Raw genomic sequence first — 24,573 nt, 5'->3', positions numbered from 1 at the left:
TACCCTCCTTCTTACCCATCAACTTGCTCAAATGTCTAAGAAAATTCCCTCTGTGAGACTCAGCATCCACCTTTCCAGCCCCCATTCAATCATTATCCCCTCCTCCCACTCAAGCTTGAAAGAAGAGTCCCCACCTCTTACCTCTCTTCCCCTTATTGTCTCAATAGCCTCCAATCTCATTCCCACCCCCATGTGCTGTTGAAACTGCTTTCACCAAGTTAACCAGTGCGTTCCCAGTTGCTGAATGTTTTCAGTTATTTACTGCAATTCTATGCTGCACTTGATTGCTCTTCCCCCCTTGAAACTCTTTACTTGTCTTCCTGGAAGTGGGGTGGGGCTGGTTCTGCTCTCAGCACTGTTAATTCTCCCTATCCACTCTCCTAGTTTCAAGTGACCATCTCTTATAGAGGAAAATCATCATATCTAGTATCTCAGTAGTCTTGGTATCTAGGGAATGTGGGGAGGAAGGTAAACCCATTATTCCCACGTACATTTGTTATTTTTATTTGTCTTCTCACTAGATTCTTAACTACCTGAGAGTAAAAGCTTTCATCTTTAAATCCTCAGCTCCTGGGATAGCCTGCCACAGTAGACATGCAACATATCTGTTGAACAAATTGCCCTTTACAAACTTTGCTTCACAGATATCCAGGCAATTTCAGTCGATGTCTCCAAATGTTTACAGAAATATTTTCAATGTTGTAGTGTTATAGATGTTCGGAGAAGGTAACGATCATCTTGGCTGGGTAAGACTTGTGAAGGTATAGCACTGGAGTAAGTCCATAGGCAGGATTAGGGAGGGGAAGGGTACGAATATTCAACTCCCAGACTGGAGACTAGAGGGCAGCAACCGGGGTCTTTGTTGAAACACAAGTTTAGATAAGGGAATAGAAGATTCGTCTAAAAAGGCAGGTAGGAAAATAAATGTGGAGGGCCTGAAGGTTAAGCTTAGGAGCTCTGGTTTCACTCCGTGGGCAAGTTGGAGCCTATACTGAACAAGGCGCTCAGTGACCCATATAAACCTCGTGGCAGAACGTTTGCTGGCTTGTACCCTGGACACGCTAGAGGCGAGCGGACAGGTGGGGCACTCTGATGAGCACAGTGAGAGCCTCATACAGGGTGGCAGCACCTGCAACTACAGGAGAATAGATGCAGTACTCCACAAGTTTCATCAACTCGAAGAAATATGTGTATTTTAACATATTTGAAATTAAAATACATCTTATAGTTAATTGCATATCTTTAATTGGCAGTATTTCTTAACACATAAAATAATGGTGTCTCTTAGAGTTGATGTCTTAGATTCAACAATAACTGGATATGACTAAGAAATAAGGAGTTCAGCCCTGGCTGGTGTGGCTCAATGGATTGCGTGCTGGCCTGCAAACCAAAGAGTCACCAGTTGGATTCCCAGTCAGGGCACACGCCTGGGTTGCAGGCCAGGATCCCAGTTGGGGGACACGCAAGAGGCGGCCACATATTGATGTTTCTCTCCCTCTCTTTCTCCTTCCCTTCCCATCTCTAAAAAATAAATAAAATCATTTAAAAAAAAGAAGGAGTTCAAAGGCAAAATTTCAAACCTGGGTTATTGGAAGAACTCTATTATTCCTGACAAAACTGGAAAGGCATTTCCTTGACCCCTGTATAGGAGTCTAACCAAATGTTCTATTTGAGCAATGACCCATAAACAATATTGCTGCTCACCTGCTTTTCCCATCTGGCTCAGTTGCACAAAGGTAGTGGGTTCGATTCCCAGTCAGGGCAAATGGCTCAGTTGAGGATTCAGTCCCTGGTTGAGGCACACAGAACAGGCAACCCATTGATGTTTCTCCCTCATGTGAATGTTTCTCTCCCTCCCCTCTCTCTCTTCCTCCCTTCCCCTCCTCTAAAATCAATAGGCATGTCCTCGGGTGAGGATTAAGAACAAAGAGGAAGTACTTATTAGTGACAACTTTAATGTAAACATGTGTTTGACCTTCCAGAAACTGTCATAACTTAACAGAAGAGTGAGTTGCCACTGAAAGGAGCATGTGATGCTTAGGGATGGATGGCACACAGTTTCTGGATCCAGCTGACATCAAGTGTATCAAAGCAAGTCTCAGTGACATCAGTCATTTGAACAATCGGAACTTCTTCAAATACTGGTTCACTTCTTCCTTGGGGTAGGGACGGAGTGCAATGCAAGTGGCGATATTCTCTGGCTGCTCCAGCCACAGCACGTGGTCAATGTTCTTCTGTTGCAGGGTCTCAGCCAGCTCCTTTAGGGTGGTCTCATCTGGGGCCTCCAACAAGCAGAACACAGAACACAGATTAAACAGCCCATTTAGGAAGCATCTACTCAATGAACAAAAAGTATGGGGGAAGGGGCTTTCCTCTTAACTGGAAGTGGAGGAACAGCTCTCCCAAAGGAGCTGTGGAGCATGTCTCCAAAAGCAACAGCTTCATTGCTCCATGTTCCATTCTCTCCCTGTAGGACCTTAGGTAAGCTGCCTAGCGGCTGGGGTGGGGCTGGGGGCAGAAGGGGAGAAGGGAAGATGCTTAATATTCCTGTTCATAAAACGGAGATATTTCTCTTCTTTCTTGAGATGCCGTATGCATTATCAGTAATGTGCATTGTACACTTTCCAGTTCTCCTAGGGCTGGTGCCGAAATAGCTATCCTAACATTTCAGCCAGCTCTGACTTTGAGAGTTGACCCCAACTACAAGGATTTCTGAAACCACACCGCCTTCACCTCCCTCTTACCCTCCCACCCTCCTCCGCCCAAACCTAGGATTTTCCCTCTGGGATAGTCCCCACTAGTGAACTCAAGGGAAGGCAAACTATTCTCTAGCAAACTTTGGAAATTTTGTCCTCACCACCCTTATCCCCCGTGCTGAAGCCCATTACAGTCAGTGTTAAACCTGTCACTCAGAAAATGAAGCAGTATGTCATGTTGCATAAGGCATATTTTCCCCTGTGAGGGCGTAAGTCACGATGATAACTCCAGGTTTGTTTTGTCAAATTAGAGGATGTGGGGGTTGAGCAATAACTCTACTGAACCCTTCAGGGAGAGCCGGGCTCCAGGAGAACATATAGGCCCCCCTCCCTGCCAACTCCCCCTTCTTCGGCACTGCACCAGGCAGCAGCCTAGTGGGGGTGAGTCCAGACCCTTGCCCTACCACTCACTGACTGTGTGATCTTTCATAAGTTACTGACTTAGCCGGGCCTTTGTTTCCCCTTCATAAAACAGAGACGACAGTGCTTCCTGGTGGTAATGAGGACTCAATGAAATGCTCAGATTTGTGCCTGGCACACAGTAACCTTGGCGTATATTTTTTGGTCTTAATAGCTACAGCAGCACCTTAATTTACTCAATGGTGACTCCTAAGTCCCTTTCTTGAGTCTTGGCTAACAACCAGGGTCACCAGGTGTTTTAAACTCGGGAGAATCTGTGGGCTTCCTATTGTCTCATCTGTGGGGGAAAAAGTAAATACATTATCTGCTGGATAGGGAGGGAGAGGGGGATGTCTGAACCAGGTGATTTCTTGAGGCCCTCTTCCTATAAAAAGAATCTAAATGAAAAGCTACCTGCTTCTTACCTGTTTATAGATCCTCGAGACGCTGCACTGCAGCTTCCTGTTCGATGTTTCACTACACCAGAGTACTTTTTGTCCTGCAAGGTAATCTGCTCTTGCCGCCTAGCCAGGAAAGGGGTTACTACCCCAGCCCTCCCCCCCAGGGCTTTGGTTCGCTTATTTACTAAAAGGAACACATTTTATGAGGGGGGAACGCTTGAGAATAAACACATTTTTTTTCTTGTTATATGTGCTTATTGTAGAAAACAAAAACAGAAGCATTGGGAAATAACCAAAATCCCACCACTCACTGCTTAACATTCAGATGTATTTCCTTAGTTTTTCTTTCAAAATTTGGATCACTTTGTATATAGAATATTGATAATTAGCAACACATCATGAGCACTTTTCCAACCAACTAAATGTGCTCCTGAAGTGACTTACACTAGTTTCATAATCCATTATAAGGACCTAAATTAACCCACCCCTAGTATTGGAAATTTAGTGATTTCCACATTTTTTACTACTACAAAGTGCTCCTGTGAATATCCTTGTGCAATGCTCTTTGGGTGCACCTGATCACCTTCTTAGCAGACATTCCTAGAGCAGAAGTTACAAAGGGAAAGGGTAAGATCTGTTTGGCCTTCTGCAAAGAAGACCTGACGGCTATTTCACACCCCGGGTGTTTGTGACGCTAGGTTCAATTTACTCTAGGGTTCACATTGGTTTTCAAATAATTCGGCGTCGTGCCCAGGTAAACGCTTCCGTTTGACTTCACTACCAACAAGGAGTCCCGTGTCCTTATCCCAGGTAGGTTTTGCGGGAGTGGGGAGGAACAGTACTCTCCGTGGGGCATTGAAAGGCCGGCCCAGTGCACAGGCAGAAAGGCGGGTTTCGTTCCACCGGCCTCCTCCCGCACAGGTATCAGACTAAGAGGGACGCAGGTGACACCAGAGGCGGACCGGAAGCAGTAAAAACGAACCCGATGTCCACTCTTCACAGGCCCCCCTCAGCCAAAGGAAGGCTCTCTCTGGACAGTAGTTCAAGTACCCTCAGAACCACTTCCAAAATTTTAGATGCGAAAGACTCCTCCTCCCGTGCCCGCAGCCTCGCAAAAACAAACAAAACCTTCCAGTAACACCACGAAGTTAGGCCAGCGGACTTAAGACCACACCCATTTCCGTTCGTGGCCTCCAGAGCGCCCCACCCCCTCGATCCGGTGCCTCACCTCAAGGACCACCTTGCGCATGCGCCCCAGCTCCCGGAGGTAAGCAGCAGTAAGAGGGTGGTCACGGTGAGTGTGCAAGGCCGCAGTGGCTGCATGACAGGCCTGCGCTACCAGCGCGCCCGCTGGCCAGGAGAACGGAGCCTGCGATAGGTCCTTTCGTAACACCAAGTATTGTACCAAGATCTGCGGCTCAGCGCCAGATGCCGCCATCTTTCTACCCAGCACTAAGACCTGGCCTATTCCCCGGTGCATGCCGGGATCAGGGAGGGGCCCTGAGCGCTGCCATATTTTTGTACGGTGGGTGCGCAAAGCATTCTGGGTCCAATTGGCTTGGTTTTGAACGCGAGATCCGCGGGAACACTCGTCGTCGGACTAGGTGAGCCAGAGGAGAGCAGGTAAGGGGAAATCAGACTCCGTGAGGGTCGGGACGGTGACCGGGGTGGAAGGCTAAACAGCCTCTTACATCTCCTTCCAGTGGAAGGCAACTCGGCCGACCCGGTGGGGCCGTGCCGTGGGCAGCGCGCAGGGCCGGCCAGGGGAAAGGGCAGGTCTGGTAAGGGGAGTCCTGGCAGTGCCACTTGGGGTGTGGAGTGAGTTGTGTGCCCTAACGTCTGGGCTTGTCTAAATGTCACTTCCTTGCCAATTTTTGTTTTGCCAGCAAGGAAATCTAGGTGCCTGCGCAGCCTCCTAGGAAGGCTTTTGAGAATCTGAGGAGGAGATGGACCTGGCGAATACTTTAGGTCAAGAGGGCGAGTCCAAAGGAGGTATTCAAGTGCTTGTCTTTACCAGCCCTTACTACCGCTGCCCAAAGGTTGGAAGAGCCCTTTCCTCCTCTAACCGTTGGGCGATCTGTCCTTTTGGGGAGAATAGTGAAGGGAACTAATACGAGCATACCCGCCTTGCGCCTCACAGGTGTTACAGGTTCTACAAATTGAAGGCAAAAAAAACCCCACCCTCCACCTGCAAAAAATTAGGACTCAGTTTATTGTGGCGGCCTGGAACCGAACCGGCACTACCTGCAGACGTGCCTGTATTGAAGACTGACTTTAAGGGCCGGTAGCTGAGAGCAATAGACCGGGAAAAAGTACTTCACATATTTCTAGGCTCCTGCCCCCTTTTTAAAGTGATAGTTTGCATACATAATATGCCCAGTGTTTCTATGGAGAGCTGCAGGTGTCTTTCTCTCTTCCCGGGGTTTTGGGGGGGGCTTTTATGCCCGACTCCTGTTGAGTGCCAGGCCGTGGCTTTGGCGTTGGCTGGATCTGGGTTTGAGCGCTGGCTCTGCCGGCGTACACGCTGGGCCTTGGGCAAGCTGTTTTACCTTTCTCCGCCTCAGTTTTCTCACCTGGAGAAGGGAGGCGAGTACATCGTGGCGGTGGCTGTGGGACTTAGAGAAGCCGTGTTTTTCCTGCTTCTCAGCTATAGCGCCTGCTGTGTGGGAAATAGTCAGTAAATGCTTTAATTCTTCACGGGCTTTGTAAGTTAATCATGTAGCACAAGTGTACAGGATATACAGGAAGTGCTATATACAGGAAGTGCTCAGCAAATGCTTCAGTAAGAGTTGATTAGCCTTATGGAAATAAGACCCTTACCATAGAGACATCCCTCGGAGATACTGCCAGCTCAGTTCCAGACCACTGCAGTGAAGCAAGTTGTCATCTTTTCCCTGGTCGGGCATGTCGCCTTCGATTTGTTTGAAGGAAACACTCACGCACACGCACACTCACGCACACGCAGGCAACATCTGTGAAGCGCAGCAGAAGGAGGTGCCCGTGTTGTTCCTGAGTCAGTCTCTAGGAGGTTGAAATTGACCTCCGAGTTTCTGCGCGGTGGTGAGCGCGTTTCCCCTCTGACACCCGGGAGCACTTGTGCTCACCTCCCTTTAGTTTGTGTCGCCCTAGTCCCGCACTAGGAGTTTTCAGAGCGTCAAAGAATTACGCATTAGCACTTCAGGAAAACATGCATAGACACCAACTCTGTGCCTGAAGAACCAGTTTCTGAGAGAGTCGGTGAGTTTGGTGAATGTGTTTTCCTCGGGGTTGTTACCGTGGGTAGCTGAGGTTAGCTCTACTACTCAGATAATGCTGGGTTCGACGCTGTCCTGCTTAGCGACTGCTTGTAACTCTCAGTTGGCCGAGAGGTCGCTGGTCTTTGACTTCTCTTGTCGGCTCTCCGGGTTTTATAAATGAGGGCCCTGAGATTGTGGCCAGAGTTAGAAATCCTCGGCTTCTCGACAGGTTCTCGTTCTTCTTCCTTCAGGTGTTCTAGCTCACTTGGAAAGACTGGAGACTAGATCCCGTAAAAAGTTTGAAGAGCCACGGGGAGCACAGGCGGCGGAAAGCACTCTGGGAAGCAAGATTCACCAGCTGAGAAGCCTGCGAGATAGGCTGCGGGCCGAAGTGAACCGGCGTCGGGCCGGAGTGAGTAGAAGGCTGGTTGCTGGCAGGCTTTGCCGGGGTGTGAAGCACGGGATCTGGGAATTCGCCGATTTGCAGGATGTGTTTTACCTGTGGTCTTACTGGGTGGATTTCAGTCCTTGATCCCTCGTCAAACTCGCAGAGTCTCAGCTGACATCAATATCAGCTAACAATTGTCAGGCATTCCTGATGGCCCAGGCTAGTTCTTCATAATAAATGGTCTTAACCTGCCCTCACGCAGGAACCTGTTACCTCAGTCCGAGCCTGACTTGAGGCATTGGTACATTTTTAAAAAACAATTTTATTTATTGATATTAGAGAGGGAGATAATGATTGGTGGTCTGCTTATGTTTCCATTTGATTCTTGGATGTGCCCTCCTCACTGGGGAGCGAACCTACAACCTTGGCATGTTGGGATGATCTCTAACCAATTGAGCCTCCCGGCCAGGGCGAGCCAGTGGTACTTTTGTCATTAGTGCCCTTTTTCCGTTACCCAGACTTGAAACCTCACAGTAAACCTTGACCCTTTCGTCTTGTCAGCTTTGCGTCTAGCCCAGGTCCAGCCAGCGAGAACTGTCAGGTTTCCCTTTAGATTGTCTCTGCGGCCTCCCCCACCGTTGCACTAGCTCAGGTATTGTCCACATCGCACGTGTCAGTGGGAGTGAGGCGGAAGCCTAGGACATTACCGCACTGCACGGGCGAGTATTTATCAGGTGATCTGGATGCCAGTCTGCTAGTTGGCTCTCTTCTAGGGCTTGTACCCCTCCAGTAAGTCCTGCACAGCCAGGAAAATGCTTTCACAAACCACTGCAGCATTTCCTTGCTCAGAAACCAGCAGCTGTTCGCCGCCTGTGGGATATGGTCAGCCTTCCTCTGTTTCTCCCCCTCACTGCCCCACCTCTCTTCCATTCCCCTCCTCCCTCCTCCCCTTCACTCTTGTATTAAAGTGAAGTACACGTCAGCCTGTGGAAGTGCACAGCCTTTCACAAAGTGAACACACCTGTATCACACAGATCGCAGTAGGGAACGCTGTCAGCGCCCTAGCGGTCTCCCCCGTGTACCTTCTAGTCATTTCCCTCAAGTAACCGTCTTTCGATTTCTGTCGTCATACCTTGGTTTTATCTGCTTTTGAACTTCGTGTAAATGTGGAAAGTATAAAACTCTGGCTGCTTTGGCGGAGTGTTATGTCTGAGGTTGCACCACGCTGTTGATGCAGCGGCCGTTCTGTCTTCGTTGCTGCGTAGTGGTACTGTTCACGAGCATTCCACAGCTTGTTTACCTGTTGGGCTGTTGGTGACATTTGGGTTATTGGGGCTGTTTCACTTTGGCGCCATTAAGAATAATGCTGCTGTGAACAGTCGTGTTCCTGTGCTTTGGTGTAAAAATACACACTCTTCTACCAGGTGAGTTTGGTAGAATTGCTGGGTCACAGAGTATGCGTATTAGCTTTAGTAAATGATGCTGAACAGTTTGTGAAAGTGATTGCACCAATTTTATGTTCCCAGCAACAGTGTGTAAGATTTCCATTGTTTTACATCTTTTTCTATACTTGATATTGTCGGTTTAAAAATTTGACATTCTGGTGCGAGTGTAATAGTATCTCATTGCGGATTAATGTGCATTTGCCTAATAAGGGATGACATTAAGTACCTGTTTTGGACACTTCAGAGTCTTGTGTTATAAAGTATGCTTTCCAAGGCTTTTGCAAAAATTTCATTGGGTTGCCTATCTCTTATTAAATTGTAGAATTCTTTACATATTTTGGATAAGAGTTCCGTGTTGGGTATATGTGTTACAAATCTCTTACACTGTGGCTTGCGTTTTCACTCTCTGATGGTGTCTTGTGGTGAAAACAAAGTCTTTGTTTTAATGAGGTTTGATTTGGAAATCTAATTTTATGCTTACTGCTTGTTTCCTTTTAATAAATCTTTGCCTAACTTAAGATCATGAAGATATTTTGTGTTATTTCCTAAAAGCTTTATTGTTTTATATTTAGAAGTGTAACCCATCTGGAATAGATTTCATGGACGGGGTGAGAGAGATTTTGTGTCTGTTGGATACTGGGTGGCACACGTGTCAGACAGACCGAGTGCATTTGCCGTGGCATCTAAGTGTTTCCTGTCCTCGCTGACTCACTCGTCTGCAGTCACGCACCGCTTAAAATGGGACACGGTCTGAGAAATGCATCGTTAGGCGATTTCATTGTTGTGGCAACATTGCAGAGGGCACCCACACAAACCTAGATGGTGTAGCCCAGCACACACCTGGGCCGTATGGTGTGACTTACTGCTCCTAGGCTACAAACCTGTGCCACATGTCACTGTACTGAATACTGCAGGCACTTGTAACAGTGGTATTCTTATACTTAAATATACCTAAACATAGGAAAGATATAGTAGAAATATAGTATAAAAGGTAAAGTACCTGTATACGGTACTTAACCTTGAATGGAGCTTGCAGGCCTGGAAGTTGCTCTGGGTGTGTCAGTGATAAGTGAGTGAAAACCAGGGACATTACTGTACTCTAGTGTAGAATTCATAAACACTACCTTAGCCTACACTAAATTTATAAAACAGCATGAGATTAAATCAAACACAAGAGAAAATGGTGCAGTCAAGAGACGTAGTGTGCGATGTATCCATCCAGTGGAATATGATGTGGCCATAGAAGAATGAAGTATAGATACATGCTGTAGTGTGGGTTAGCCTTGAAAACATTATGTTAAGTACAAGAAGCCAGTCACAAAGGACCACGTGTTGTGTGACTCCTTTTATATGACATGCTCAGTGTGAGCAAATCTGCAGAAACAGAATGCAGATGAGTGGTTACATAGGGCTGAGGTTTGGGGGAATGACAGTGAAGGGGTGTGGAGATTCTTTTCAGATAATGAAAATGTTCAAAAATTTGATTGTGGTGATGGATACACAACTCTGAATATACTAAAAGCTACTGAATTGTATACTTTAAAATGGTAAATTATATGGAATGTGAATCATATATCTCAAAGTTGTAAAAAGTGTTTTAAAAAAAAAGATAACGGCAAACGTGGGGTGTATGGCATTGCTGTTGGGGTGACGGCTGCTGTTCCATAGCAGACGTTTTTTATAAGTAGAAACTACTCTCTGAAATAACAGTGAAAACTGTGGACAGTTTATGCACAGTCCTTCATCCTTATCGAGGATTCCATACATTCAGGACGTTACGTGCTGTGCTCTTCTGTAACTGGAGACATGGTTTCGTTTGGGCCAGCCTCCCCACAAGCTTGTGAGTGGCGTAGTGCACTAGAACATTGTGGCAGCGATGACGTCACTAGGCAGTAGGACGTCTGCAGCTCCATTCTGGTCCTCCGTGGCCATTGCCGTGCGCGATGGCCATCGCTGACTGGGACGGCGCCGTGTGGTGCATGACCGTGCTTGTTTTACCGGTTACCAGGACACGTGTATCAGCTCTCAGTGTGATGGCTCTGTGCATGGTTTCCCTTTGGTCGCAATTGTGCTGCATTTTACGTGCAAACAAATTTGGGATTATTCTATCTTCTTGGCTGAGTAATAAACCTTTTATAATTTTGAAATGTTCCTTTTTATTTTAGTTAAACTTGCATTAAAGTCAACTCTGTCAAATATTAGTGTAACTACAACAGCTCTTTTTGTTTAGCGTTTGCATGGCAAACTTTTTTCTTTCCACTTCAGCTGTACTTCCTCTTGTAATTAGCATACAGTTAGATATTTTAAATCCAGCCTGACAGTCTCTGTCTTTAGTTGGAATATTGAGTCTGTGAACTTTTAATATGATTACTGATACATTTGTATCTCAGTCTACCACATTACTACTGTGTCTTATTCTGTTTTGCTTTTCTTCTCTCTTGTCATCTTTTGGATTGATCTTTTTCTTTCTTTATTATTCTACTTCTCCATTAGCTTATTAATTATACATTCCTGCATTATTCTTGCAGTGGTTATCCTAGAGAAAACATGCAACATTTTTCTTGCTCAAGTATACTTCTAATTAGTGCTTTTACAACTTTGTGGGTAATACAGAACCTTCTAACACGTTGACTTTTCTCTCAAACACATACACCTTTCATGCTAGTATTGTCATATGTTTAATTCTGCAGCTGCTTAAACTCTCAGAAACATCTTTGTTTGTACAGGCACTAGTTATATACATAGTTACCCTTTTCAGTGCTTTTTATAACATCCCGCATTTCCAGATTTCCATCTGGGATTATTTTCCTTCAGCATAAGTAGCTTCTTTTGGTGGTACTTTTATTGTAAGCCTGCTGGCAATAAATTCTGTTTTTGTTTGTTTGAAAACACCCTTATTTTACTATCCTTATGTTTTTCAATTTTTAAAGAGTATTTTTGCTAGGTATGTAGTTACAGATTGGAAGTTATTTTCTTTCATACTTTAGAATCAGCATTCTGTTGTCTTCTACCTCTATCGCTTCTATCAGGTATGTTATTGTTTGAATATGTCTTTTCCTCTGTTTTTAAGCTTCTGTTTCTGGATTTTAGCAATTTCAATAGCATAATGGGGCTAGGAGTGGTTTTCTTTCTTTAGCCTACTTAGTGTTTGTAGAGCTTCTTTAATTACTTCATGTTTTTCATTTATTTTGGAAAACTTGTCCAATATACTTTCAAATGCATTTTCATCATTCTTTTCCTCTATTTCTGGGGCTTTTTGTATGGAGTTGTGTGTGTGTGTGTGTGTTTTACTGTGACCTATATTTTCACTAATTTATGTCTCTAGGGTTTAATCTGGATATGAAAATATATCAATATGTAATTTCTAGTTTTAGTTAGTACTATATTTTTTGGTTCTAGGGTTTCCATCTGACTCATTTTTATTCTGGCTCTTTGGTATGACTTTTGGTATCATTTAATATATTTTTATCTGCCTGATAACTCAGATGGTTGAATCCCCTTAGATCTGTTTCTTTTGTCTTTTTCCTTGGTTTTCAGTCATCTGTTTTTCTTTCTTTATATACCTGGCAAAAAAATTTTTTTGATTCAATGATAAGTATTGTATATTTAAAAAAAAAAAATAGGGATTCTGTATTGTGATCTCTTCCTCCAGAGGGACTTCAGGCTTTTTCTGACAGGGAAGTCACCTTAACCCAGGTGAGGTGGTCTGGTTCTGGTGTGTCCTTGCTCCCAAGGGTGCTGTCGTTTCCTTTAGGGCCCTCAGCTGAAAGTCTGGCTGTGTCCTGGGGACAGATCTGTCAAGGCTCCTCTTCATTGGCAGGGTCTGACCTCCAGTTTTTTGTGCTACAATTTCTGCTTAGCTTTTTAACTTTCAACTGTGTTTTTTTCATTTCTCAGTACGTGGTAACAGGCATGCAGTTTAGGAATTGGCAACTGCCTGGAGGGTGCATTGCCTACAAAAGGCTGGGTGCCCTTTTCTATGGGATCTGGGCCCCTGGGACCACTGCTTTGGTAACCTTGGCCTCCAGTTTTGTCTCAGTGGGACTGCTACAGAGTTGAGCCGGAAGCTTTCTATTTGGCCCACTGGCTTTGTGATACAAAGGAAATGCTCAGAGGGAGAAAGCTACAGGGAAAACCCCTGCACAGATAGCGCAGAGCATTTATCTTAACCTTCAGTCTGGCTGTTTGGGTGTTTCTCTAGTGCCTTCTGACCGTTCTGTTTGCTTGATTGCTTACTTTTGGAATGTTGCCCAGCTTGTATAGTTCTCAGAGGGAGAGTTAGTGTGAGACCACCTGCTGGGCATGACTCCAAGTGGACGTCTTCGAGTCAGTGTTTCTCATCCTGGCGCAGCCTGACCCAAACCAACTTTGTAGCGTTGCCTCTTCACGGCTGCTTCGCCAGCCCCGTGCTCATACTAGACTTGGTTCACACCCTTTTTCCTGCCTCTCACAATACTCACGTCAGCACAGTTTCTGCTTCTGATTCCTAGCACTGTGACCCGCAAGAGTCTTCCTCCACTGTGACTTCGCAGCAGTTGCAGACCGCTGTAGCACTTCTTCATTCACTCTGTAATGCTCCGCATTCTGCTTCACCCCAGGTGGGGACGGGCGCAGACGCCCCTTTGGGCCCAGCCTGACTTCCTGCATGTCCTACAGGTGGAAGCCAGTGTAGAACCCGACCAAACGTTGCAGGTCAGCGAGCAAGTTTTGGAAAGAAAACGGGAAGACGTGAAAGCCATTCTGGAAGCATATCGTTTTACAGGTATACTTTTTTCCTGACCTATTTCGGTCTGGGTCTCTGGTCTCTACTGAGTTAGTTTGGGAGACAGATTATTAGTCCTGGACTTGTTTCTTGACCATTGGTTTTGCCCCCGCAGTATAAATGCTGTTCGTAGGCATCTTTACCTACAATGTTGGCCTCTCTGTGCAACAGATTGGTGGGTAGCTGGTTTAGACTATTCGTTTTTGCTATTCAGCATGTGCCAGACCCCGTACGAGAACTTCTTTACTGCTGGCTTGCTTTATGCCACTGGTCAAATAGTTTGAACACCTCAATTCTCTGTTTCACCATTAAAATGGGGGTTTATTGTCCCCATTATCTGTGCTACAAGAGGATTGTGGGAAGAACTGGGGTCTATCATAAATTATTGGACACTCAGAGAAAAAAGAGTAGGTAAGTTGCAAATTTAAAAATCTTTTCCTCAATAATTTGATATTTAGGATGTTTTTTCTCTTCCATCATTCCATGGCTTTAACAACTCAAACTCAGAGTGAGCTGGTGTTGAAAGACATATTTATTCGTTCAAAAGCCATTTGAGTACATTCTGTATGTACTAAGTAGCATGGGAACAACTGGGACGCACAGAAGAGTGAGACACTCACGTTGCCTGACGTGTGTTGAGGGATGTCACCTTGTCTGTTCCAGGGCTCAGTGGCAAACGGACCAGCCGGGGCGTCTGTGTTTGCATCCAGACTGCTTTCGAGGGGAACCTGCTGGATTCCTATTTTGTGGACCTTGTCATACAGAAACCACTTCGGATACATCACCATTCAATTCCAGTCTTCATTCCCCTGGAGGAGATAGCTGCAAAGTACTTACAGACTAATATTCAGCACTTCCTGTTCAGTCTCTGTGAACACCTGAATGCTTACTCGGGGAGGAAGTACCAGGCAGATCGACTTCAGGTACCTGTCTGGGATCTTATATAGCATTTGATGAGCCTAGGATGGGCTTAAAAGGAAAACGGGAGCAGGGGAGGTCAAGTTTTCTTTTGTATTCTATAATGTCTCATAATTGAGTCAGAAGTCTGACTGTTGTCCTTCTAATACTTGTTTATTATTTGTGTACAAGCTGTTTTCCACTCTTCCCCTCTTGAAACGCTGGATGATACTGAAGCAAGAGTACTGGTTATTAAGTGATCATTCACTCCCCAGTGGTGGACCTCAGGCTTTTATATTTGACCCTTTCTTCCCATCACAAAGTGGTAGAGTACAGTTGCTATACTTATAATTCAGTTGGGATTGATAGAAAACCTACTATGTGCCAGGTGTCTTGCTAAACCTAGAGTATAGATGCAAAGCAGAATAATCTGAAATATCACAGAGGAATACTATGCATCTTTGCCTAAATTCTGCCCTACCTTCTTAGGGTTGTAATTGAGCTAGTGTTGGCGGGGTGGAGGGGAGACAGGAATGAATGCAATAGGAAATAATTAACTCTTACAAGCTTAGTTTCCCCCTCTAGGCATTTGGAATGCCGCTGTAGCTCCTGGTTGTCATTTAGATAAATTGATATGTGTATGCAGACACAAAGCAACTCAGCCACGTGTGTGTATACATATATATATATATATATATGTATGTATGTATGTAAGTATATGTACTTGTATATATGTGTGTGTGTGTGTGTATATATATATATATACATACACACACGAAGTCATCGAAATTCTTGGCAGAAGTAGTATCACCCTGCATCCCCAACCCCTGGCTGTTTACTTAGTAAGTGCTTCCCACAGGCCTTCCTAGGCTTCCGCTGACTCTTAGTTATCTTACAGATCTCTGTCACTAGCCCTCTTTTCAGGCCTTTCTCTGTTCTTTCTTTCTCTGGAATTTAATTAACAGTTAACAGGGCCCTATTTTTGGTAGACAGTGTTTGAAGTGTCCCAGCCACTCCCTGCCTTTGGAGTCATAATTGTCTGTGCCTGTGTCTGTTTTGATCTCCACCTCTATTAGAGTGACTTTGCAGCCTTCCTGGCGGGGCCCTTGCAGAGAAATTCACTGTGCAATCTGCTGTCATTTACTTACAAAGCGGAGCCCACGGGCCAGGCCTTCCCATTCTGTGCTAGACTGCTCTATGAGGACCTCACAGTAACCCTCCCAACTGATGTCACCATTACTTATCAAGGTAAGAGGAAGGGTGCCACAGTGGAGAAACTGAGGTAATGGGCTCTGGGTTACTCAGGTTGGGTGAAAAAGGGTAAAATAGGTAGAATACATCAGTTGCACCTCTTGAGATACTTTCTTCAGTTTATGTACGATAAACAGAAAAATACAAAGAGTAAAGTACCATTTTCTTTGTTTCTACCAGTTTTCCCTCTTCTCTTTGTAAATAGTAAACAATCATCATAGTTTTCCCCCCGTTGGTCCTTCCAGCTCAGCCAGTGTTCTTTTAGCTCATAATTTGTTTTTGTTGGAGACTGCTCTTGAAGAGACAGCTAATGAGGCTGAGTCACAGGGTCACCGTGGTGAAGAGCCAGAAGGCTCATTTCACTCTAAAGCCAAATGGACGTGGCAAGTCAGTGTACCCTGAGCACTCCAGAGATTTCTCTACGTGGAGATTTTTCAGAGCTGGCTGAGGTTTTTCTGTGACCTGTTTCAGTTAAGTGCACTGAGATAATGTGACAAGGGTAATCATGAAAAATAGGATAAAATGTTGTTAGGAGGCAGGAATTTTGAAGCTGCTACAGGTTTTATACCATAGGTTTTTTATTTTTCTGGGCAGTCTGTTCTAAGTTCCTGGTCTCAAAATTATATTGGTCCAGTAAGGGCTAGCCTCTCAGCTCCAGACCAAGAAAAAGTTGCCTGGGTCCAGAATATCAGTGATTCAGGTTCTGACTCTCCCAATGGCACTAGGTGAGATTGATAGAATCTTTCTTTTTTAGGGATGGACACGTTATCCCCCTCATGGGAGGAACAGCGAGCCAGCCACGAACACCTACTCTGTACTAAGCCCCTACATCAAGTGTTTGCTTCGTTTGCAAGAAGAGAAGAAAGGTTGGATTTGAGCCTGGTCTACTAGGTGGTTTTCATTGAGCACACATCAAAGGTGAGGAAACAACCAGTGCACACAGCCCCAGGTGGGATCACGGGACTGAAAACTGTTGAAGGGCTGACTCCTTGCCTGGGGACATCCTCGCAATGAACACAGGCGCCCCCCTCATCAGGATGAGGAAGGGGCAAGTCTGAGGTCAGAGACATTGGCATCTGACAGTTCTCCATCCTGGTCGCTTGCTAAATGCTCAAGATCACCTGTTCTTGGAGACAGTGACTTGACCACACATTTTAGCTGAAAGTGAGACTGGGCTCTAGGGCAGTAGAAGGCATTTGTGAGAGGGATATGTACCATTCAACTAAAAAGTACTTCCACCTTCTATAAAAGCTTAATTTCACCTTATTTTCCTGTGGGAGACATTTGAAATTAAAGTTCTGAGCGTGCTCTGTTCATATGGGATGAATTGAATAGTGAAGAAGGAAGTGTGTTTGGAGCAGTATATTCTGGACCACTGCCTGTGAGAATGCTACGTGGAGAAAGCACTGTGCATAAAATAGTCAGGGTTCTTTGTCTCTCATATTTTGTTTCCTAAAACATCTCAGTAGAGAGCTGACAGTTGTAAGTCAGCTATGAAAAAGCATGATCAGAAGTCTGCTTCCAACTCAGTCGTCGCATAAGGAAGCAGGCCTCCCCTCCTTTGTCTCTTGCAGCTGTAGGCCATGGACCTGCTGGCACTTTCCTCAGCTTAAGGGAGTGTGTGCAGGCCCCGTTCAGACCCATCTAGCTGGCCGGGTCATGCCATTTGAGTTCCTGTCCCCCTTTCGCCAGTCACAAATAGGAGTCATTACTCCCCAAGACCCAGAGCTGTATTCAGGCCTCACTCTCTTTAAAATGGTCACTTTCTGGACCTGGTGATCAGGAAGTAACCTTAGAAGTGTGGGAGCTCCAGCTAACTCGGGGGAGCACGAGGGAATGGTAAAGCCAGCTAGGACCACCATTTAGAAGAAAGCAGCTGAAGAATGAATGGGATGTCTTAGTTCGAGCTCTTGTGCCTTTGTGGCCTGTGGCAAGGCCCAGTGGTGAGTCAGCAAAGCACTTCTCAGAGGCGGGGGATTAACAGGGTTTTCACAGTGATCACATTCAAGTTGAAGACAGCTTTTAATAAAAGTCTTGTTCTTTATCAATACCTGTAAATTCTCTTTTAAAGCAGTAGCAAAGGCAAATGTAGCAAGAGCTCAAAAGGCAAGGCAATATCAGAAAGTGTTTTTTAACAGAAAGTTAAAAATATAAATGTAGAAGATTTGTTGATATATTTTTCTTTCAGAAATAAATTCCCTTTCCCCCCTCCCACCAGGTAAAAGGAAATATTGCACTTTCTGCTCCCGTGACTAAGGTGACAGGGGTTCCAGAAGAACCTTTCAAGATTATCAGGACACGGGCCTGTCACCTCACTTGGACTGTCTGGAGACAAGCTGGTCTCCTGCTGGAGCTCGCTTCAGAACGAAAAGCCCTGCCATCACTTCCAGCCGGGAGCTGGCGTTTGCCCGCACCGCGGTCCCACCTACCAAGCCCTCACCTTAAGCTGAGCTTCCCCATCTGTGGTCCCAGCAACAGGCAAGTTTGCCCCACTCTGGCACACTGCTGCTCACAGCGGCCGTGGCCTCTGGGGGGAGAAGGGCTGGTCAGAACCAGGACCCTGGAAGCCTTGTACTCGCACTGTGCCTAAGACGCTCGCGCTCTGGGGAATCTGCAGGCACACCAAGGAGTGGAATGGCTGCCTCAGAGCTCACGTGTCCACGAACAAAAGGCTTGAGGATATTTTTAAATCTAATGTCTATGTAATTGTGCACGTCAACAGTTTGGGAATGTTGGGACTTGGTCATTTGTCGTTCCCCAAGGTCCCGGATTCGAAAACATACGTTATCCCTTCCCGTTTGGACTATCGTGGGGCTAGATGCCGTTCAGGAGTTGTCTACTACCTGGTGGGGGAGTGTCACAGAGGAGCCGTTCGGGAGGGCAGCCGGCTTATCACGCCCCTTCAAGAAAAAGGTTAGCAGCTCCCCCTTCCCCTTCACAAAGATGGGCCCTCGCCTCACAAAGCGGAAGCCATACTCTCGAAGGATGGCTTGTGTTTCTTCCACCACCTGCAGAGGGAGAACACAGTACAAGAGCTTGGGGTCAGAGCAAGCCTAGACCAAGGCTACCCAGATGGCCCCCACATATGGTGGCATCCTCCTCTAGACCTCCCAGGGCCAAGCGCCCTCACTGCTCACACCAGAGAGTAGCAGAACCCAGGGTGCTTTTCTGGGGCCCTCCCCTCTCCCCGAGATGGTCCGAGGCAGCAGCAGTGTTGGAAACTCCTACTTGCTGCCCTTTGCCCTTCTGTGGGGCTTTTCTGCCAGGCCCAGCTGATACGGGTCAGGGAGGCTTCAGTGGGGAGCTGCTACCAGGCACAAGGTATCAGAAAGCTCAGGCCAAGAGGCACGGTATTAGCCACAGAATTTATACCTAAGCTTTGCAAACAGGATGGAAGTTTTTTCTCCCTTCTGCTCTCAGCCATGGAGGTGCCTTTCCCACTCTTGCCCTTCACCTCGTAGCTAAACTTCTCGAGGAGGAGACGGTGCACGGCAGAACACGCACTGTTTCCGTTTTGTCCCCAGCCCCTGTGCCCGAGCACAGCTCTGTCCCGGCACACACCTGAATGTTGCCCATGACCCCTGTGGACTCCATCCTGCTGGCTACATTGACTGTATTGCCCCAGATGTCATAGTGTGGTTTCCGGGCTCCGATGACTCCAGCCAGGACCCCTCCTTTGTTCATGCCTAGGGCAGAAGCGTGAAGCTCAGTGCGGCTGCACACCAGCCTTCGCTGGGAAGCTACCAGCCCCTAACAGAATGTGCCACCCAACCCCTACCATAAAGCTCCTGGTTATATAACGTATTCCTCTTTAAGCTACTGGAGGGCGGAATTCATGTCTCCTCTTTACCCTGCTTCACAATGTGCTTGGCAGATTGTCAGCTACACCCAATATACTGGTTAGCTTATTAGCACAGAAGTTGCCAGTTCCTAACATAGATCTGGTACTTTGTCTCCTGCAACCTCATCAGAAATTAGGAACCCGCCCCCCACCAAATTCCCAGTAGTGGGTAGCAGGTGACTGATTCTTAAGAGCTAAGAGGCTGAGCAGAGGTGAGCAAAGCCCTCAGCGGGTATAGATTTCCTAGGTACACAGCAAACTGACTTCCCAGCCAGACTCAGGAGGAAGCTATCATTGTAAACACTGGGACAGGCACAGCTGGCTGTAATTCCGTCGGCCGGCTTTTCAGTCTGCTCATCTAGAACAGCCTGGACCAGAGGTCCTTAAGGTGCCTTCCACTCTATGGGCATACGACCCTCGCCACCCTAAACGCATCAGGCCTCTAGGCCTCTCCTTCCTGCTGACTTGCTGTGACCCCTGTATCAGAACGGAGCCTAGAGCCTCACCTATGCGCAGCATGAAGTTGTTGAAGGACTGGTTGTTGATGTTTGTGAGCGTGTCCTTCATGGCCAGTGCAAAGTCAGCCAGGTCGGCCAGGTGCTGCCAGCGCTCCTTGTCTGACTTCTCCTCCTGCGCCAGAGAGCAGCCGGGAAAGCATCAGGAGCTAGTGTGGGCCCGCAGCCATAGCAGCCTCCTCACCTTTCCTGAACGTTCTGCAGGTCAGCCCCTTCACCTGGTTGTTAGGGCCTATTCTTTACTTTTCCCACAAAGGAGTCTGCGCCCTCTTTAGCACCCACTTGTCACAGAGACTGGGCAGTGGTGGCGGGGAGACAAATCCTACCCAGCCCTTCTGCCTCCTGCCTGCTATGTGTCTGTCTGCTCAGGAGCCACATCTTGTCGCCTTGTCTGAACCTGGTCTGGAAACGTGGGACAGTTGTCCTTGTTTTCATTCCTCAACTAGAGTGTAAGCCCTGAGGGTCAGGCGTGTTTCTTTGACCTCATCTGTATAATGGAGGCGGCAGTTGTGAGATAAAGTGGGATGGTGATGTTTTAAGAACAGCCCTTGAGACCAGGGTCCCCACAGGTCATTTCCTCTCCCTCTGGCAGGTGAATAGAGCTGGCTTCACGGGTCTGGCTTAACTAAACAAAACCACGTCCCCAGTCCAGATGTGTTCCCGGTGGCCCAATTGTGTAAATGGTCCCGCTGCCCCGTCCTCAGGAAAGCACCGAAGGGAGGGTGGCCGCGGTTCCACAGCACCGAATGCGGACCTAGGCGGAGGAGCAGTGGTGGGCTGCAGTGTGTACACTGTCTTACGAACCCGACTTCAGGTTTGTATTGCCCGGTCCCAGTGGCGTGTGTCTGTACTGGTGCAAAGTACCTCCGTACAGCAGTGCTTCACTTAGCTACTCGTAAGTCCTGGTTCCCCACGTGCTCCGCCTGGGCTGCCCCTCTCGCCTCAGGAGGCAGAGCCCCATCTGCTCTCTGGCCACTGAGCTGGTTGAGTACCTTGTTGGAGCTGGTGAAGCCGTTGGTGTTGACATCTGGGGTGACTCCTGAAGCTGCCATATAGGTACTGCCAATGGTTTTGATCTTGGTGATGACCCGGAATTTGGGATTGTCTAGAAGCTAAAGCCAATATTAAGGAAACTGTCAGCAATTGAGATGAATGAGCTAACTAACAATGACCCCACAAAATATGCAAGAGATGCTTTCATATAAAAGCTTTATTCTGCCATTTATCTGCCACATGACCCTAGGCAGTCTTCCTGAGCCTCAGTTTCTACAGCCATGACACGGGGATAAAACTGCCCTTCTCCTAGGGTGGTGGAGGAACGTGTAGGTAAGAGCATTTCCTTTGCTGTACAAGTAACTCAGTGTTTAACGAATCTGAATTTGGAGGTAGAGGGAATCAGGGACCTCTGGACCTTGTTTTGGCCACTCTTCATCCTGTGCACTTGTAGGTGATTTCCTGGGCTCCCATCTCACACCCTGAGACCCTGCAATTCTACATGGCTGCAGAAGCCTGTACGTTGTAGAGAGGGCTTATGTGGGGAAAACGTGGCCAGCTAGAGGAGCTCCTGCTTCTGACTGCTGCAGCCTTTTCTGCGGTATCATTTGGAACCAGCTGGCTTTGTGGCAGGAGGAGGAAGGCAGGTAGACACTCACAGAGTCAAAATCTGAGATGATCTCATTGAGGAAGCGCAGACACTCAATGCCGCCATTATTGATGCTCTCCTCTGTGTAGAAGTCAGCAAAGTTGGGCAGGGAGGCGAACATGACTCCAATCTCATCATAAGACTGGCTGTACAGCTCCTAAAAAAGCAGGGCCACAGCGCTTGAAGCAGCTCTGATTAAATAATGTGCTACAGATATGAATTTATCTTCCACACCCACGATAGGTCACTCAGCTTTTTGGACACTTCCTCCTGGATTATACCAACTTTGCATTATTAGAAATAGCTTGCATAACAATTTTGACTAAATAAAAAATAGCTTCTCTACTCCCTGTAATAGCCCTGAGTGTGAGAGGGAGGAGTGAGGTCGGGCAGTAAGCTGTGAGAAGCGTTCTGCTGAGAAGATCACAGCTGACAGAGGTGGGCTCTAGCCCAGGCTCCGTCTGCTGAAATGGGGCCTCACAGAGAAGTGTGGCTCGCAACCCAAAGTTTGTGGCGGGACCCACCACCACGCCACAAGAAGGCCTGGGTTCAGGGGTGCTCCCTGGCAGAAAGCCAGGTAAAGACAGCCTCGTGACTCCACACCACAGCACGAAGCCACCCTTTACCTCATCTCGCTTCTTGGACCCCAGGAAATGGCGTGCCACGTGTTCAGGCAACATGTTGGTAACCAAGGCCTCGTTCCAGCGCCGCATCTCATAGACACGTTCCTTCTGGTCATGGACCTCAATCTTCCACAAGAACAGGGTCCGCGCCAGTTTCTCCACCTGTAGACACAAGCAAGGTGTGTGTTCCAAGATGGCCATTTGATGGGAAGATGAAAAATGGGAACTTGAGTAGAGAGGTTCTGCGTGGGAAAATGACGAGGAAGACCCAGAAATTCTGATTCACCAAACCAAAAAGGCCACCCCACAGCTGCAGCAAGGATCCCAGCCTCCATGGTGACAGCAAAGATCAAGAGGCCTTCTGGATGTGTGGAACCTCCCAGGACCTACTGTAGCTACAGATTTGACCTGTGGGTGGTGGGGATGTCCTAGCCCAGGGAGGAGAGTCCCCTTTCCAGCAGGTCCCATCTAGCCAAGTGGCTTGGGAAGGTTGTACTTCCCCTGGCAAACCACTGGGTGGCACTTGAGCTGACGTGGAGGAGTAAAACCTGTGTATGGATACTTCCCTGCCCTGTCTTCCTCTTTCATTTTTTCCCCGTTAACCAAAAAAACTTCAGCTCCTTGTCGTCCTCTTCTGGCTCTGTGGTCAGTGTGTTAGTGACTCGCAGAGCCAGAGTGAGTGAAGATCTGTGAGCTCCTGGCCTGGCGAACAGATTTTATCCAGGCTGGAGGAGGTCAGAAGGAAGAGGTCAAGAACTGTTCTGCCTGTATCACTGAGGAAAAAAACAGAAAATGGAGAAGGTGGTGTCTTGACAGGGTCACATGCCATAGTAGGTAAGGAAACCAGCATTCCTTTGGAGCTTGGGTTCTCGGATCCTGGACCTGCTAGCAGGTGGCCCTGATAGGTTGCGGGTGGAACAGGAGAGGAGGGTGTGCGGGCACTCACGTGGCGGGAGAAGTAGTAGAAGCTCAGCATCATGACGAAGATCATCGCAGTCATTGAGTACTTGGAAGGCACCAGGGACAGCCTGCAGGGCAGAGAAATGCCACTGAAAGAGCACCTGTGCTGTGCTCCTAAGAGGTGTTTTATTCCAGCCGGGCTGTGTGTTTCTGCCACCTCAGGCCCCAGAAACTTCTCCCAGCTGCTTAAGCCCCTTCACCTTAAGTCCGGATTCCCACTGAGCAGTAAAGCTTTCTTAGATCACACCTTCATCCACACCTCTGCATGGAGCTGCAGTTCATTATTTTCATTATTGTGTAGTATTTTATTTTATGAACACACCACAATTTATATACACATTCACTATGTATATGTGGATTTGGATTGTTTTCATTTGGGGTGTGTGTATATATTATGAATCCTGGCGTATACGTCCTGGCACATATCTATGTACGTAGGTCCCTCGAAGGTGTTTGTATAGCGGTGGAGTTGCTGGGGCGCGGGTCTGTTCTAAACAACTCCAAGTGGCCGTCTAAAGTGGTCGCACCCGTCTATACTCTGGTCGAGAGTGTACGAGTTACCGTCGTACTTGGCATTATCAGACTCCGTTCTTGCCACACTGGTGGGTGTGGAGTGGTCTTCCTCTGTGGTCTTCACTTGGATTTGCTGATTACGTAATGCCTTTGATTTATTAGTGGCTACTTAGGTTTCTTCTTTTGTGACGGACCTATTCAGCAGTCTTCTACCCACCTTCTGTTAAGTAATCTTTTATTAAAAAGTTGATTCTAGTCAAGTTGCTGAATCATGCAATTCTAGAATTTTAGCGCTAGAAAGGACCTTGGAGAACTTCTGGTCCACTATCCTCTTTAAGAGCTAAAACTGGGCCTCGAGAAACTGGGCTGCCTACAGCTGCAAGAGAATCACTGCAGCAGATTAAGCATCCGCATCCTCCCGATCAAAGGCAGTGTGCACTTCTCCGCAGTGGTCCGCTGTCCATCCCGCCTGCCAGGTAAGTGCAGCACCACCCACCTGACTTCTCTCTTCCCCTGGCTCCAGGTGCTCTATCCCCCCCTCCAAACAAACTGCTGCTCTCCGAGCTTTACTCTGACTCGGGGGCTGGGTCTGTGCTAAAATCTCTCTACCTCTGCCCAGCCCTCCTACAGAAACACACCCTAGCTTCTCTGCTTCCAAAGGCTGAGGTCGTGGGGCTCGGGCCTCTAGCGCTGTGTCTAGAGGAGAGGGGCTGAAAATGCAGACCAGCGGGGAGAGCGGTCACCTTACCTGTCAGTGCCGTTGAGCCCAGGGGAGGACAGGATCTGCATCTTCTCTAAGGCGGCCACAGGAAAGCTGCTGGACAGACAGTAGCACACTCAGGCCCCATCTGGGTACAGGAGGCCGGTGCCCAGCCAAACATGGGGCAGCCCAGATCTTCCCTCTTCAAGATGGAAAGATCTATCCCAGGTTCACAGCCATTCGG

General features: G+C 47.3%; 3 protein-coding genes across 6 annotated transcripts in view; 1 reads left to right on the top strand and 2 right to left on the bottom strand.

The window, feature by feature from the left end:
- Positions 1-1,320: 1,320 nt before the first annotated feature.
- On the bottom strand, positions 1,321-5,036 carry PTRHD1 (peptidyl-tRNA hydrolase domain containing 1). The gene is made up of 2 exons (XM_024552521.4): positions 4,785-5,036; positions 1,321-2,282 (listed from the first exon to the last, which is right to left on the bottom strand). Exons 1-2 carry the CDS (start codon positions 5,034-5,036, stop codon positions 2,112-2,114), a joined length of 423 nt encoding a protein of 140 aa, XP_024408289.2. The 3' UTR covers positions 1,321-2,111.
- On the top strand, positions 4,995-21,002 carry CENPO (centromere protein O). 2 transcript variants are annotated; one of them, XM_053924361.2, is made up of 8 exons: positions 4,995-5,160; positions 5,443-5,548; positions 7,044-7,204; positions 13,282-13,387; positions 14,051-14,310; positions 15,361-15,532; positions 16,290-16,453; positions 17,754-21,002. In XM_053924361.2, exons 2-7 carry the CDS (start codon positions 5,503-5,505, stop codon positions 16,424-16,426), a joined length of 882 nt encoding a protein of 293 aa, XP_053780336.1. In that variant the 5' UTR covers positions 4,995-5,160; positions 5,443-5,502; the 3' UTR covers positions 16,427-16,453; positions 17,754-21,002. The 2 variants fall into 2 exon arrangements, with proteins under 2 accessions (XP_053780336.1, XP_024408287.2); XM_024552519.4 differs by having other exon boundaries at positions 4,995-5,179.
- Positions 17,678-24,573, bottom strand: part of ADCY3 (adenylate cyclase 3) — a 60,164-nt gene continuing 53,268 nt past the window's right edge. For 2 of the 3 annotated variants that reach the window (XM_045189211.3, XM_045189212.3), the window contains 8 exons: positions 24,378-24,446; positions 23,103-23,184; positions 22,160-22,318; positions 21,544-21,690; positions 20,884-21,003; positions 19,883-20,006; positions 19,097-19,221; positions 17,678-18,543 (listed from right to left, as the gene is read on the bottom strand). In XM_045189211.3, coding sequence (XP_045045146.2) covers positions 18,361-18,543; positions 19,097-19,221; positions 19,883-20,006; positions 20,884-21,003; positions 21,544-21,690; positions 22,160-22,318; positions 23,103-23,184; positions 24,378-24,446 — 1,009 coding nt within the window. In that variant the 3' untranslated portion in view covers positions 17,678-18,360. The remainder of the gene's footprint in view (positions 18,544-19,096; positions 19,222-19,882; positions 20,007-20,883; positions 21,004-21,543; positions 21,691-22,159; positions 22,319-23,102; positions 23,185-24,377; positions 24,447-24,573) is intronic. The other variant, XM_024552518.4, reaches the window with a different exon arrangement.

Source organism: Desmodus rotundus, chromosome 5, assembly GCF_022682495.2.
Source record: "Desmodus rotundus isolate HL8 chromosome 5, HLdesRot8A.1, whole genome shotgun sequence".
Classification (NCBI taxonomy): Eukaryota; Metazoa; Chordata; class Mammalia; order Chiroptera; family Phyllostomidae; genus Desmodus; species Desmodus rotundus.
The sequence above is the reverse complement of the archived record's forward strand: the minus strand, read 5'-3'. Positions and strand labels throughout refer to the sequence as shown.

Excerpts from the sequence above, each read along its gene's own strand:
- PTRHD1 (XM_024552521.4), bottom strand. The coding sequence starts at position 5,036 with ATGCACCGGGGAATAGGCCAGGTCTTAGTGCTGGGTAGAAAGATGGCG. Across the intron at positions 2,283-4,784 it reads TGCGCAAGGTGGTCCTTGAG|GCCCCAGATGAGACCACCCT; the intron begins GTGAGGCACCGG and ends TGCTTGTTGGAG.
- CENPO (XM_053924361.2), top strand. The coding sequence starts at position 5,503 with ATGGACCTGGCGAATACTTTAGGTCAAGAGGGCGAGTCCAAAGGAG. Across the intron at positions 5,549-7,043 it reads AGAGGGCGAGTCCAAAGGAG|GTGTTCTAGCTCACTTGGAA; the intron begins GTATTCAAGTGC and ends TTCTTCCTTCAG. Across the intron at positions 15,533-16,289 it reads TGTCACCATTACTTATCAAG|GGATGGACACGTTATCCCCC; the intron begins GTAAGAGGAAGG and ends TTTCTTTTTTAG.